Source organism: Bos taurus, chromosome 27 (assembly GCF_002263795.3).
Source record: "Bos taurus isolate L1 Dominette 01449 registration number 42190680 breed Hereford chromosome 27, ARS-UCD2.0, whole genome shotgun sequence".
Lineage (NCBI taxonomy): Eukaryota > Metazoa > Chordata > Mammalia > Artiodactyla > Bovidae > Bos > Bos taurus.
Window position 1 is genome coordinate 23,905,427 of NC_037354.1, and position 14,126 is coordinate 23,919,552.

At 42.2% G+C, this 14,126-nt stretch overlaps 1 protein-coding gene across 7 annotated transcripts in view; it reads left to right on the forward strand.

Annotated features, from left to right (window-relative positions):
- The window catches only part of DLC1 (DLC1 Rho GTPase activating protein), a 522,282-nt gene extending 509,575 nt beyond the window's left edge, over positions 1–12,707 (forward strand). For 6 of the 7 annotated variants that reach the window (XM_024986239.2, XM_024986238.2, XM_024986237.2 and 3 more), the window contains 8 exons: positions 1,857–2,016; positions 2,146–2,344; positions 3,982–4,195; positions 5,843–5,957; positions 7,019–7,237; positions 8,027–8,244; positions 8,990–9,163; positions 10,141–12,707. In XM_024986239.2, coding sequence (XP_024842007.1) covers positions 1,857–2,016; positions 2,146–2,344; positions 3,982–4,195; positions 5,843–5,957; positions 7,019–7,237; positions 8,027–8,244; positions 8,990–9,163; positions 10,141–10,261 — 1,420 coding nt within the window. In that variant the 3' untranslated portion in view covers positions 10,262–12,707. The remainder of the gene's footprint in view (positions 1–1,856; positions 2,017–2,145; positions 2,345–3,981; positions 4,196–5,842; positions 5,958–7,018; positions 7,238–8,026; positions 8,245–8,989; positions 9,164–10,140) is intronic. The other variant, NM_001102493.3, reaches the window with a different exon arrangement.
- The last annotated feature ends 1,419 nt before the right edge of the window (positions 12,708–14,126 follow it).

The window sequence follows — 14,126 nt, forward strand, 5'->3', positions numbered from 1 at the left end:
ATGTATTGAACTGTCTGCACTTTTGAAAGCACGGCCCTTGGTGTGTATACTGTGAGACATAGACTGCTGGGCTGAATAGGTCATGGACAGGAGCCATTATGTGCATATTTTTTTCTACTGAGTGCAAAGCAGATAAATGTCTCTACATTGACATCCCAGCGCATTTTGCAGTATCAGCTGGGTATCCTTCAGTCTTTTCACTAATCTTAAGTGTTCATTATCCACTTGCACAATTTTAGTTCTTGATAAAATGGAGACTCGGTCCATTTCATGAGTAGCACTTGGTAGCAAAACCAGAATCAGCGCAGCAACGTAACTTCTCTCCCCAGCTCCTCCCCTCCTTGGGACTCATAGTGAGGTTAACTTCGGCATCAAAGCATCTCCTGTTCAAAGGCTGTTATTATGTGAGCCCTGCTAAATACAGAAGTTGTTTGTTCTGAATGACAGAAATAAGTATTGACTGGTTTATCCCCCACATGCTTCAGATTCTCGGTGGAGATCGTAATGTGTTCCTTGTACATTCCGCCGCTGGGCTTTTCTCCCCTGACAAAGCGAGTATTATGCATACTTACAGCCACGATCCATATACTTCACTGTATGGAAATACGGATTTGGCCCTGCGCTTCAGTTTTACCTTTCCCTGAGCTATAAACAGTAACACACGGTGGCTGTGGGTTTAGCACTCTAAAGTCAAGGCAGTCTGCCTTCCGCAATGTTCCTCTATGCTTTGAGCCAGAGTTTCCCTGCTGGCTATTTAAAACTGCATATTTCACATTCTCAGTTCTGAGTGGCCCACCACCCCCCCTCACCACCAAACCCTCAAGAATCTGAAAGTCCAGAATATTTCTTGAGTTCTGGTCAGTTTTTTCCAGTGAGTCAAAACCAAACGTTAAAGCCTCATACTGTGGGATCCACGGAATAAGGAGAAATTCTACACAAAGTTCTTTTCCTGTTCAGCTTTGCCCTTTCTTGTCCCATTCAGAGAGGTCATTTGTAGAGCTGGAATTTCTGCTTGACAGCATTAAGTACATGACAGCGGTTTCCTGCTGTTGCACACGCTGCTCAGGCTGGACCCGGTGTCAGGACTCCAGGGAGCCTGGGGTGGGCTCACAAAACCCTCATTGTTCTCCTCTGTCTTCCTTTAGAAAGCTAAAGATGTTGTGTTCTCTCGGGTCATCAGCAGGAGAATTTATTTGAACTTCAGGTCATTAGCTTGCCTTTCCCCGCAACATTGAGCTCTGGAGTTGGTTCTCATTATGTGGGACCAACATTATGCATTTGCTGGGTTTTTTTCCATCCTGATCTTTTTTTTACCCTAAATACTTTTGGATCTCATCAAGAGCTTAGAAATGATTCTCATGCATTTTCAGGACAAATGGGAACGTGTTTCTCAGCTCTATCCTGCAGTGCCTACTTAGGGTCTTGACTGTAGCTTTCTCCTCTCGTTCCTTCCTGTGCCGCCGTTTTGGAAGGAAGCCCATCTTCTCCCTTAAGAAGACAGACCCCATTCTCAGAGCTAACAGTGGAGGGAGAATCCCCAGCTGAGGAGATGTTATTGGGCCTCATGGCCCCAAAGGTTAGAAAATCTAGAACAGCACTGTCCAGTGGGCTTTTCTGTAGTGGTAGGAATGGTCCATATTTGCACAGACCAGTAATAGCTACCAGGCACAAATGGCTATCTAGCGCTCAAAGTGTGGCTGATACGACTGAGGGACTGAATTTGTAATTTTGTTTAAATTGAAATCGCCAACTTATTAGCACAGATCTAGAACCCACATGGTTTACCTGCAGAGATGGACAAAATGTGCAGAAGGTGAGTAAATGTATCCCTTCTGACCGCAATATTTTTTCGATAGGGCTGTGCCCAAGTTCATGAAAAGGATCAAGGTTCCAGACTACAAGGACCGGAATGTATTCGGAGTCCCTCTGACAGTCAACGTGCAGCGCACAGGACAGCCCCTCCCCCAGAGCATCCAGCAGGCCATGCGCTACCTCCGCAACCATTGTTTGGATCAGGTGAGAGCTGACGTCTGCAGGTCCCACGTAATCATGGGAGCTCAGGTGCATGCATCATCTTCTAGTTCTGCAGTGAAAATGTTGCTTTCCTCTTGACACTTTACACTTTGTTTTGTTTTTCCAACAAAGGTTGGACTCTTCAGAAAATCGGGTGTCAAATCCCGGATTCAGGCTCTGCGCCAGATGAATGAAAGCACCATAGACTGTGTCAACTATGAGGGACAGTCTGCTTATGACGTGGCAGACATGTTGAAGCAGTATTTTCGAGATCTGCCTGAGCCACTGATGACAAACAAACTCTCAGAAACCTTTCTGCAGATATACCAATGTGAGTATTCTTTGACCTTGACATGGTTGGCGGTGGGGAAAGTGGGGTCAGCCAAAACCTGTAGCTCCTTTGATGCCATTCTTTTGGACCCACATCGTGACCTCTTAGAGACAGGTCATCAGTTTTTGTTTTGTTTCTTTTTTGCTTTCTTGTTTGCAAAACAGATTTGTGTACATCTGTTGAGCAGTGCAGGAAAAACTCCTTTGTCATCATTCTCCAGTTACTAAGCAATTGTACATTTTTACATTCAAATCCAGGAACTCATTTTTTTTTTCATTCAAGAACAGTGTTAATCTAACATACTTAAAAGAGCAGATTCCAAGATCTCTCTCTCTCTCTGTCTTGTCTATAGGTATTTCCGTTGCTTCACTTCTCTCTAGCAAAGCCTGTTGTGTTTAAAATTTCACAGGTGTCCATGTGTTTTATCTTGCTGTAAAATGAATAAATAATCTTTCTGTTATGCATCTCAGCTTCTGCCAGAAATAGTTGGGAAAACAATCCCCATGCCCATCTCACTTTTAAGTAAAGCTTAAAGCAAACAGTTGTCTAAATTAATGATCAAGATCAGGATTATAGCTTTTACAGCCTTGTGTTTTTCTTGGCTCCGTGTGGTATTACAGCAATGTAATTTAAAAGCAGCTTCTCTCAGAGCTAGAATTGTCTTTAGAATTGGCGCATGGGACTTGATTTTATGAGACATGGAGCTGGTCTGGATTATTTCATTATTTGTTTCATCCTTTCAGATTTTATGAAAACACAGGTCACATTTCCCCCACCAAGGTATTTGTTATGTATTGTAACCATGGAGCTGTTTAATCGGTTTGTCCTATGGAGCTACGTTTGAGTGACTTGAATTTTCCACCACATGCCTTTCAAAAGAAAAATTTTGCCTAGTATAGGAGACCTGAAAGTTGTGTTTAGCATTTTCTACCTGTTTTATTAGTTTCTACATATATATACATTATATTACATTGTTAAATTATTTATATTTTTATGGGTTTATTTCTCAAGCATGTATTTTTACTACCAGCCTCTCAGTAGGCTTTCCAAAGCTTAAATTACTACATAAAAAACATCTGTTGTTTAAATTGAAGATTTTCGCAGCTTCCTTTCCTCATTTAAAGAAGGAGCAAATCGGTTAAAATTACGAAAGTCCTCGGAGATGCTGAACACTTTGTAGTCAAAGTGAAGAAATCTCAGTTTTTGTACTTTTGTATGTGTCTGTAATAAATTTCTTGAAACTGAACAAAAGTATAAGCCTATAATGTTCAGTAATTGAGAATGGTAAACTAGGAGTTTTGGAAAAAAGTACTTAGAAAAGAAAGAAACCAAATTTCTGTAAACTAAAAGAAAACAGCAGACATCATCTGGAGTTGAACTCTGGGTGGATTTAGGAGTATATTGGCATGGTGGGTGTTTAAAATTCTCAGTTCCTCCACAGGCAGGAAATGCTTGAGGGTAGTGACGTTGGTGGCAATCCCTAATCTCTTCCATATTAACCTCAAGTACACTTTCTGAAAGTGCTTGTTCAGTGCTGGGCTGAGGTCTTTGGTGCCGATATTTGCTTTCGGGACGTTTCCTTGCAAAAGTACATGGAAAATCACTGGGTTGACGGGGGAAGTGCTGGTGTCGTGCAGATGTGCCCAAGGACCAGCGTCTCCAGGCGATCAAGGCGGCCATCATGCTCCTGCCCGACGAGAACCGGGAGGTCCTACAGACGCTCCTTTACTTCCTGAGCGATGTCACCGCAGCCGTCAAGGAGAACCAGATGACCCCCACCAACCTGGCCGTGTGCTTGGCGCCTTCTCTCTTCCACCTCAACACTCTGAAGAGAGAGAACTCCTCCCCCAGGTACGGGGCCAGTGAGCTGCGGGCGCGGTGACGATGCACACGCCCCGTTGTTCGGGCAGCGGCAGCCTCCCTGTCCTAACAGGGCTGTCCGCCTGTTTTTTTGTTGTTTTAATACCTGAATCCAGCAAAACGGAGTTTGACCTCCTTTCGCAGCTCACGTTCCTCCCCTGTGCTTCTCCCATCCTTCCTACTCAGCCCTGGGGGTGTGGCCTCCTAGACAATGTAGTTTTAACCCGCTTTTGAGAAACATTTGCATTCCTGCTTTGCCGCGGCAAGGGTTTCCCCTGACCCTTTGTCAGTGCCCTCGGTAACATGGTCATCGTACTTTGTACCCACAAAGAATCATGAGGGTTTACTGACCTCAAAAACAGTCCTGGCTTCTGCATAAATAAAACCAGTCTGGCTTGGCTTCTTCAGTAGAACCGAGCTGCTGGCCTGTGCCAGAGGTTGAAAGGAGCTGGATGTGAAATAAGGAAGGATGGTGTTCAGCCTCGAAGTTAAGAACCCTGCTGAGCCAATGTTGCAGAGTTTCTCCTTAGATGTAGAGAAGGTGAAGTGACTGTGGAAGTCGAGGAATCTGGAAAATAACTAAGGCTGATGTTTGCTCAGCACCGTATTCTGTCCCCAGCAAGGAGCTACACCCTGGGTTTCATTATCAACTTTAATCCTCCTAACAATTGAAGGAGGTGAAGCTGCTGTTAGTATCTATTTTATACATGAGGTGGGACTGCGAGGCAGGTCCATTAAGGAACTAACTTGCTTCTGTCTGATGGATGGGGAAAACACAAAAAATGGCAGAGGAACTTCTTACTTACACGAATATTTTATATGAAGTAGGAAAAGCGTCATTAACTCCTTTCTACCAAATTCATCCTGCTGATCCTTTTCCTCAGCTCTAAAGGAACTTGACAGATAGTTCTCAGCTGTTGGGGTGGGGTCTAGTTGTGTTAGGTGAAGTTAGCTTTGCTTCCAAAAGACATACAATGCTTAATTAACTAGTTCTAACCATTGACTAGAGCATTCCTGCTTTAATGGGATAGAGAACTAAAGGGGAGCAGTAGAAAGAGATCAGATAAGATTAAGACAAAACCTCTAGGAAACAATAGACTTCTCTCACCAACAGGAGGGGCTCCTGTTTAATTTTAAACTGGAAAGAATGGTCCTGTTTACCCCAATGATGAGTGCTTCCCACCCACCCACCAGTCAAAGCTGCCTTTCCTTCTTCCTACCCCACATTTATAGACCTTAAAAGCTTCTCTGTTTCAGTAGCAACCTATTTAACATGGTGGTTTTATTTTTATGGGCTGCGTGGTATGGGGGAATCTTAGTTACCTCGACCAGGAGTCGAACCCATGCCCCCTGCTTTGGGAGCTTAGATATGTAATCACTGGACCACAAGGGAAGTCCCTAACATGATGGTTTTAAATAGCCTGGATTTCATCACAGACTGTCTCTTTCATGTTTTTTGTGTGTTGTTGATACAACTGAGAAATTTTAGTGACCAAAGTAAAACTCTCTTCAACTACTTAATGTCAAATAAGCTCCAGTGAAATAGCCTTTTTCTCTCCTTTAGGTTTCCTAGAATAACACATTGATTAAAAATATATAAACATTTGAATCTTGCCTCTCCCTCATTTCTCTCTCTAGGGTAATGCAAAGAAAACAGAGTTTGGGCAAACCAGATCAAAAAGATCTGAATGAGAATCTCGCTGCCACTCAAGGGCTAGCCCATATGATTGCTGAGTGCAAGAAGCTTTTCCAGGTAGGGAGATGGAAAGTTTTGTTATTTGTTGATGCTGCTGCTGCTAAGTCGCTTCAGACGTGTCCGACTCTGTGCGACCCCATAGACGGCAGCCCACCAGGCTCCCCCGTCCCTGGGATTCTCCAGGCAAGAACACTGGAGTGGGTTGCCATTGCCTTCTCCAATGCATGAAAGTGAAAAGTGAAAGTGAAGTCTCTCAGTCATGTCCGACTCTTAGCAACCCAATGGACTGCAGCCTAACAGGCTCCTCTGTCCATGGGATTTTCCAAGCAAGAGTACTAGAGTGGGGTGCCATTGCCTCCTCTGAGAACTACCTTATAATCCAGCAATTCCACTCCTAGGTGTATATCCAAAGAAAAAACAAAACAAAACACTAAACCTAAGTGTCCATGAGATGGAAGGATAAAGAACTAAAGAATATGTGGGGTGTGTCTGTGTGTGTGTCTATAAAATGAAATACTACTCCGCCATTTAAAAAAAAGAATGAAATTTCAAGTTTTGCCATTTGCAACACCGTGGATGGACCTGGAGGGCGTTATGCTTAGTGTAATAAGCCGCACAGGGAAAAACAAGTACTGCATGCACCTGTACGTCCTTATATGTAGAACCTAAAAAATAAAACAGTGAATACAGTGAAACAGAAACAGACTCATGGGTATAGAGAACAAAATAGTGGTTTGAGGGGTTAAACCACAAGATACATTGTACAGCACAGGGAATATAGCCAATATTTTATCATAAGTTTAAATGGAGTATATAAAACAATTAGCTATACTTCAGTTTCAAAAACAAAATTCTGTGTCCTCGTCAGTGTACGCCTTGTTTGGTTACTTTGTCTTCTACTCTAACTTCTTCCTAAAGAGGAGGGCCTCGCACAAGAATAAGCTTAGGTACCTTTATGAAGGTGCTCTGCTTGTGTCCTCGTGATACCTCATGGAGTCAGCAGGGACACCCTTCACCTGGTGGAAGCCTGGGGATTAGACTGCTTTCTCAGCCTGGAGGATCCTGCACCTCCACCGACGGGCAGCAGACATCCTTTTTGTCTCTCGTGTCCCTCCCAGGTTCCTGAGGAAATGAGCCGATGTCGAAATTCCTACACCGAACAGGAGCTAAAGCCCCTTACCCTCGAAGCGTTAGGACGCCTTTGTAATGATGACTCAGCCGACTACCAACACTTCCTCCAAGACTGTGTGGACAGCCTGTTTAAAGAGGTCAAGGAGAAGTTCAAAGGCTGGGTCAGTTACTCCACATCTGAGCAGGCCGAGCTCTCTTATAAGAAGGTAAGTCATATCCTCATTTTCGGCCATTCGAGTCTGGTGGTTGGGACTTGGATTCATTAGAGACCAGACCTTTTTGCCAACACAGGGGCGGCCTGTCACCCATCGCTTTCCCTCTAGAGCTGGGCAGATAGGTGATTCATATCCCCGCGGTAAGAGTGGAAACCAGTTCAATGAGGGGTGGTGCTCATTGAACTCATGTCAGAGGAAACTCCCTAGTGAAATCCTTTGACTCCACAGAATCATGCAAGAGTTTCCTGGAATGTTTTACTAATGGTCTTGGGCCTCCGGGCATTTTATGAGGAGCTGGCTGTTTCCATCCTTTGATTAGAACCTCCTCAGGCTCTCCTCTGTTCTCAGTCACTCTTCTCACCTTCTAATAAGCAGGGAGTGCTGGGGGCAGGGATGGTTGGTTTAACTTGAAAGCCCCTTGAGGGCAGAGGTATCCTGTGTGGCTTTCCATGCACGTGGAGGTATTTGTTGACTTGTCTCCACCACCTTGAGAAGAAAGAAACCTTGAGCACAGTCCAGATGGCCATGCAGGCTTGGACGTGCAAACGGATCTTACTTTCATTGCACTGACCCTAATATGGGTCCCAGGAAAACAGATAAAATCAGAGGTGACGCCAGCAGTCCTATCTGCTTTCTGTTCTGATCTTGAATATGCTTGAGGTCAGCAGCCTGTTAAAGTCAGAAATAAGCATTAGGTCCATGTACCCGGCTAGCAGTTTGTCTTAAGAGTCTAGATGCGTAGGGACTGTCTTGGCACTGAAAAGTCTATCTTCTTCTTAGGTGAGTGAAGGACCACCTCTGAGGCTTTGGCGGGCAACCATCGAAGTCCCTGCAACACCCGAGGAAATCTTAAAGCGCCTCCTGAAAGAGCAGCACCTCTGGGATGTAGACTTGTTGGATTCAAAAGTGATTGAAATCCTGGACAGCCAGACTGAAATTTACCAGTATGTCCAAAACAGTATGGCACCCCATCCTGCTCGGGACTATGTCGTTTTGAGGTGAGAGCTTCCGGATTGATTATTATGGCAAGAATGAGCTTATATGTCACTGAACGTTACATTAAAATTACTTAAAATAGAACATACGCTTCCATAAAAGCATTGAACCCTTCCAGATAAGAAAGATAACATCTGCATTTATTCCAGCAGTGTGTCCATCCCTGAAAATGGTTTGAAGTCTCAGAACTGAGCTCAGAGAGAGAGGCACAGTCCATCAAATGTGCTCAGTGGTAGCTATTTTTTCCCCTTTAGGATAGATTTTCTCAGAAATAGCTAGTGAATGCATCAGCCAGGAAATAACATTTGAGTCCCAAGTGAGCTGTGGTTGAAGCTGATTTATATGTAGTTCCTACATTCTCTGAAGACATTATTGAGGGAAGAATTTCAACAATCTTTGAGGAAATGTCACATCATTAGTCCAGAACTTCTCCAACAGAGTAACATTCATTTGGACGTCCACGTTCTAGTACATTTGTGAAACATAAAAAGGGTTTTCAAATTTGCTTCAGTTTGGTTCTCTTTCAAAGAACTGACTGTGTGAGCCTGTATACACACTGCAGAAGGGGCTCTGTACAGAGTGAGCCATTCGTGAGTTCTTGCACAAGGATGCTTTCTGCCCAGGCTGGGTCACCAGGGGGCCCCTATCCTGCCTTTCAGCTCCCTCCTGTAAGAGTGAGGCCCCGTTTTAAACTTGGCTTTCAGGAACCTCCTCCCATTTACTTCCCGTCTCGTTTTGTCTCTGCAGAACATGGAGGACTAATTTACCCAAGGGAGCCTGTGCCCTTTTACTCACCTCGGTGGATCATGACCGGGCCCCTGTGGTGGGAGTGAGGGTCAATGTGCTCCTGGCCAGGTATCTGATCGAACCCTGTGGGTCAGGGAAATCCAAACTCACCTACATGTGCAGAGCAGACTTAAGGTACGTTCTGATGCTGATTTTTTTTTGTTTTTTTTTGACATCGTGAGTGAGGGGCATAAAGTAGATTCAGACTTTTTGTCTGATGCAAAAAAGAAAATGGCTTAAATGAATACATCCTTGCATCTTGGATGCTCCATGAAGAGCAGTGTTTATAAAGTAACTCCTTCACATTTCTGGGTCTTCTGGATACCACTTACTAATTTCCACCCTTTAGAGAATTTGGTATTAAAGCAATGCAGATATGGTGGTTCTACCATGAGCTTAAAGCCACAGGAAATGAGAGTTTGAATCAGCAAGCCGATGTGTGTTATTTTATATTCAAAGATATTTGAATAATATGACATGCCCTTTTAGTAATTAATTAGGCCTATGCTCTGTGTCTTAGATCACTGTGAGTTCTTATCAAAAAAAACAAGAAAAAAAAAAAAATCAACCTCTGAAAACTTTCCAAAGTGGCTCTCCTACTAAATCAGTTCTTGTTTGAAGTCTTTACACTGCCATACTTTTGTTTTTGTTCTATATGCCAGAGGTTTCCTGAACAGTTATACCCAGTCTGTGTGGGTTAGTTGTTCGGTCACGTCTGACTCTTTGTGACCCCATGGACTTAACCCTCCCTCTGTCCGTGAGATTCTCCAGGCAAAAATACTGGAGTGGGTTGCCATTTCCTCCTGCTGGGGATCTTCCCAACCCCGGGATCGAACCCAGGTCTCCTGTATTGCAGTCAGATTCTTTACTGTCTGAACCACCAGGGAAGCCCAGTCTCATCCGATATTTGCACTCAGTAGGCTGTTCCTTGAGAAACTTCTGGTTCCATAAGTGTGATCAAGGTGCCAGGAGATTACTTTGGAATAGTAAGAAAGATCTTTACTTGCACATTTGCACATCAAGAAATAGAAGTGTATTCAGAAATCCCTTCAGCTGATTCAGGGTTTTCCAACTTGAATAATTTGTTTGCGTTTCCTTTCTGTCTGCCATAGGGGCCACATGCCAGAGTGGTACACGAAATCTTTTGGACATTTGTGTGCAGCTGAAGTGGTAAAGATCCGAGACTCCTTCAGTCATCAGAACACTGAAACCAAAGACACCAAATCTAGGTGATTCCTGAAGCGTGTCCACTGTCTGGGCGTTTGTTTCTAGAACACTTGCCAGTTCTTGGAAGATTGGGTTCAGTGTCTGATCCTGAAACGAAACTACAAATTGGAGAGTGGGAACTGACTATAGCGATTTGATACCTTTTTAAAGCTGCTTCTTGTTTGTGTAAGGTCTGTATTATGGACCTTGACTGGAATATATGACTGTGCAAAAAAAAAAAAAATGTATTCTTATTTGAATTGCTTCTGAGAAGCAAAACTCTATAACTGCATTCGGGAAGATAATGAAGAGACTTCATTTTCTTGCAATGTCAGCGTCTGTGTTACATGTACCTATGTCATTTTCTTTGCAGTGTGTGGAGGGATGGGTGTATCCACTGGAATAGTTGGTCCTCTTTGACATGTTTTCTCACTGAGAAGAGCAAAGAAAGGTTTGCACAGAGGAGCGTGTGTATGTGTGTTTGTTGCTGGTTGAATGGCAGAGATGTGTAAGTTGGGCCGCAGTGTCTGGCACACTGAGACACCTCCAAGAAGGATTTTGATGCACCAGGTCCAGTTTAACCGGGAATATCTGACCACCCATGGAATCGTCCAGAAAGGGAACCCGTTTATTTTGGGGTGTTGGACAACCCACCCATGTCTTTTTTTTTCTTTTCTTTTCTGAGGTAGTAGACATATTCCTTTTCCACCAACCTCTTCTTTACCTTAAAAGTGGTTGTAATTACTCAGATAGCCCCTTTCGAACGCAGTTTGTCTCTAAATCTGATTGCGAGGAGCAAAGTTGTTGTTATCCAGTAGAGGTGAATTCAGGGATGGAAATTCTTCCTTGCTAGCACCAAAGCAGTTTTGTTTTGGTTTGGTTTGGTTTTTAAGTTGAGATGTGAAAACTGACCACTCTATCTACTTCTGAATCAAGTATCAATACTTTCTATGTATCTGCAAAGTCTTTGCATGTCTGTGTTAGGAGAAACTCTTAAAGGCACTATGTATGGGAACACAGGAAACTTATGTCCCAGGGAACTCCGTGCAAATGTAACCCAACCAAAAAGTTGCTTGTTGTTGTTATGGTTATTAGCAGCATTTTTTTAAAGCTGCATATGTTTATTAATTGCATTTGTCCTTATCAGCAAAGAGGGTTTGTTTTGTTTTTCCTATATTTCTTTTTCTTCTCTTTTCTGAAGCCCTTGGGATAGATTTTAGTAGTAATGGAAAGTTCTAATCACAGTAAAAACAAATAAAAATACACTTGTGCAGGGTTTTGGAAGGGTGGTCTTTATACAGGTTTTACTGTAATAGTAAAGGTTGGCTCAAAAGACAGTATTAGTGAAATTTATTTTATATGGATCAAAAGTGAATAATGTATGAATGAGAGTTGTAAGAAGGATTTTAATTTTGTTATAATTTAGTTACCATTGTCAGTGTTATTTCAAAGGTTCTTTGAAGAATTAAGGGGCGGGGGACAGATGAGAGTTTAATTTGAGTATTTTGGATATTAGTGTTCCTCATGAAGATATACTTGTATATGCAATTTTAATGGCCTTCAGATTTGTAAGATTGTATGTTGTATATACCATTCTATTAAGAAATATGTACACCTACCTGTCCACTGTGCTTCCCAACATAGATAAAGCATGATAAAAATTATTATTTAAAATATACTTGTATTTATACCTCAGATATTCTTTTGGATTTTGTACCTCAAGTCTTTTTGGTTTGTTTTTTGTTTTTTGCTAATGTAAATACACTTTACATGAATACAGTCTAAGTGAAAAAAAAGTAAATAAAAGAAGAGGTTTATAACTTGCTCTATATCTGTACAGAATATAATCAATAAGTGCACTATTAAATGTTTAAAGTAAGGGAAATGTCTGGCCTGCTTTCCATTGTATTGCATCTCTCTACCACCCTTCAAACCACAGATGGCAAGGCTTACCATCCTAGCATCAATTGAAATGAAAATACAGATTTGCTGCAGGAAAAAATCAGACTGCAAATCATTCCAAGGCCAAACTGCAACTGAGCCACTCACTCACAAACAGGAAACCCTGGTGAAGGTTCAGGAAGCACAGAGATGCTCTCCAAACAAAGGTCACGAGGAAACGATGCTGAGAAAGTTACAAGAATAAGCAACAGCAACCGAAAGATGCCCCTAAGCAAAGCCAAGGTCATGGATTCATTCCATAAAAGGTCTCTTTCCCACTGTTTGCTTTCCTGTTCAAAGGATTCCTTACATATTTGACCGGAGGAGAATGTGAAGGATATGAACATTTTCAAGAAGTCTGCTTTAAGCCACCTACCGTGACATTGCCCCAACTTACTAATTGTGACTAATTGCCTAGACTGTAAGCTCTCTGAGAGCAGGGCTCTTCTACATGTCTTTATAATCCCCGGCAGCAGCTTTCAGTGTTTTGTACTTGTAGGCACCTAATAAATTTATTATTTGCCAAGTGGAATTGATTGAATTTGTGTCTGTTGTTTGAAAATGGATCGAATCTATGATGCTCTCTGTCACTGTGGCTCTTCCGTGCCCATTTGGAGATGGCAGGGACTGGAACTTGTTACATCTAGTGAAATCTCAAAGTTCAAACTGAAGAAGACATAGATGCTCTGCAGAGATGCTCTGGATTCTAAATTAGAGAGTTCTTTGTGCTCGAAATTCAGCCAGTCTCATTTCTCCAATACAATGTGATACAGATCTTAAAATGTGCTCTTCACAAGTACTATGGGCCTAGTAAAGGGGAAAAACCAACCTTAATAGAATTTGTTTTGTTAATTTTTTTAAAAAGACACACAGCCCAAAGCCTTTTTTATTTGGCCCTGCCTCCAGTCCTGGTTTCCTCAGAGCCATATAAAATGAAAAATCAAAATGTCTCAGGCCTGAAATAGTAAAAGTTCAGTTGTTTGAATGCCTCTGGAGTCATGACTTACACATAGGCTAAGTGTGGTTACCACGGTGGGAGACATGCTCTCACGGGCACCAAGGTAGATTCAGATTGCTCCTGTCACCACCATTGTCCTTGGCACCTCATTTAGTCAGTTATTCCAACACCTGTTTATTTCACCCATATGGAGCTCAGACCTGAAGATACCGCAGTCCTGAAAATCTGCTCTCATGGACACTAATATGGAAATAATAACACCCCATAGCATCCTGCCCACCAGTTTACAGATAGAGTAACTTGGGAGATTCTAACAAAATTAAATAGATTCTTAATTTTACGAATTAAAATTCTTGAAATTTGCCTGCAGGGCTAAGGGAAACAGCTGAGATTTTGGAAAAGTAAAAAAGTGGGGAAAGCCAGGAAAGATAATCCAAACTGCTGCTTTTCCAACACCACTGGTGAGAGGGGTATGTGTGAGTGTGTATGCATGCAAAAGAAGATAAAGGCAAAAGAGCTGTGTGAGATTTTCTTTTACTCTTTTTAATTATGAAAGACTAACACATTTGCCAGGAGACTTGGAAAATACAGAACAAGGTTATAAATACTTCCACTATATATTATTTTGTGTATAATATATATAATATACAAAAATATATACAATTATTTTAAGTAGTAAATTAAGACTTTTAGAGTTTCAATATCAAACTCCCCAAAATTAATAGAATGAATATACAGAGAAGTAGAAGGATATAGTAGACCTGAAAAGCACGGTGAACCAATTCAACATAAGATTTATACAATTTTCACACGAGTAGGTACAAATTCTGTTCAAGTTCTCATAGACAAACCCATAGACCAACATTCATGGTTTCTTTTTGCCACTTCTGTCAACTTTTCACATACTCAATCCTCACATGCACCCCTTGAAGCGTAGGTATTATCCTAAGCCACAGGTTAAAGTGTTCAGAGCCTGAAAGAAGTTTAAATTCC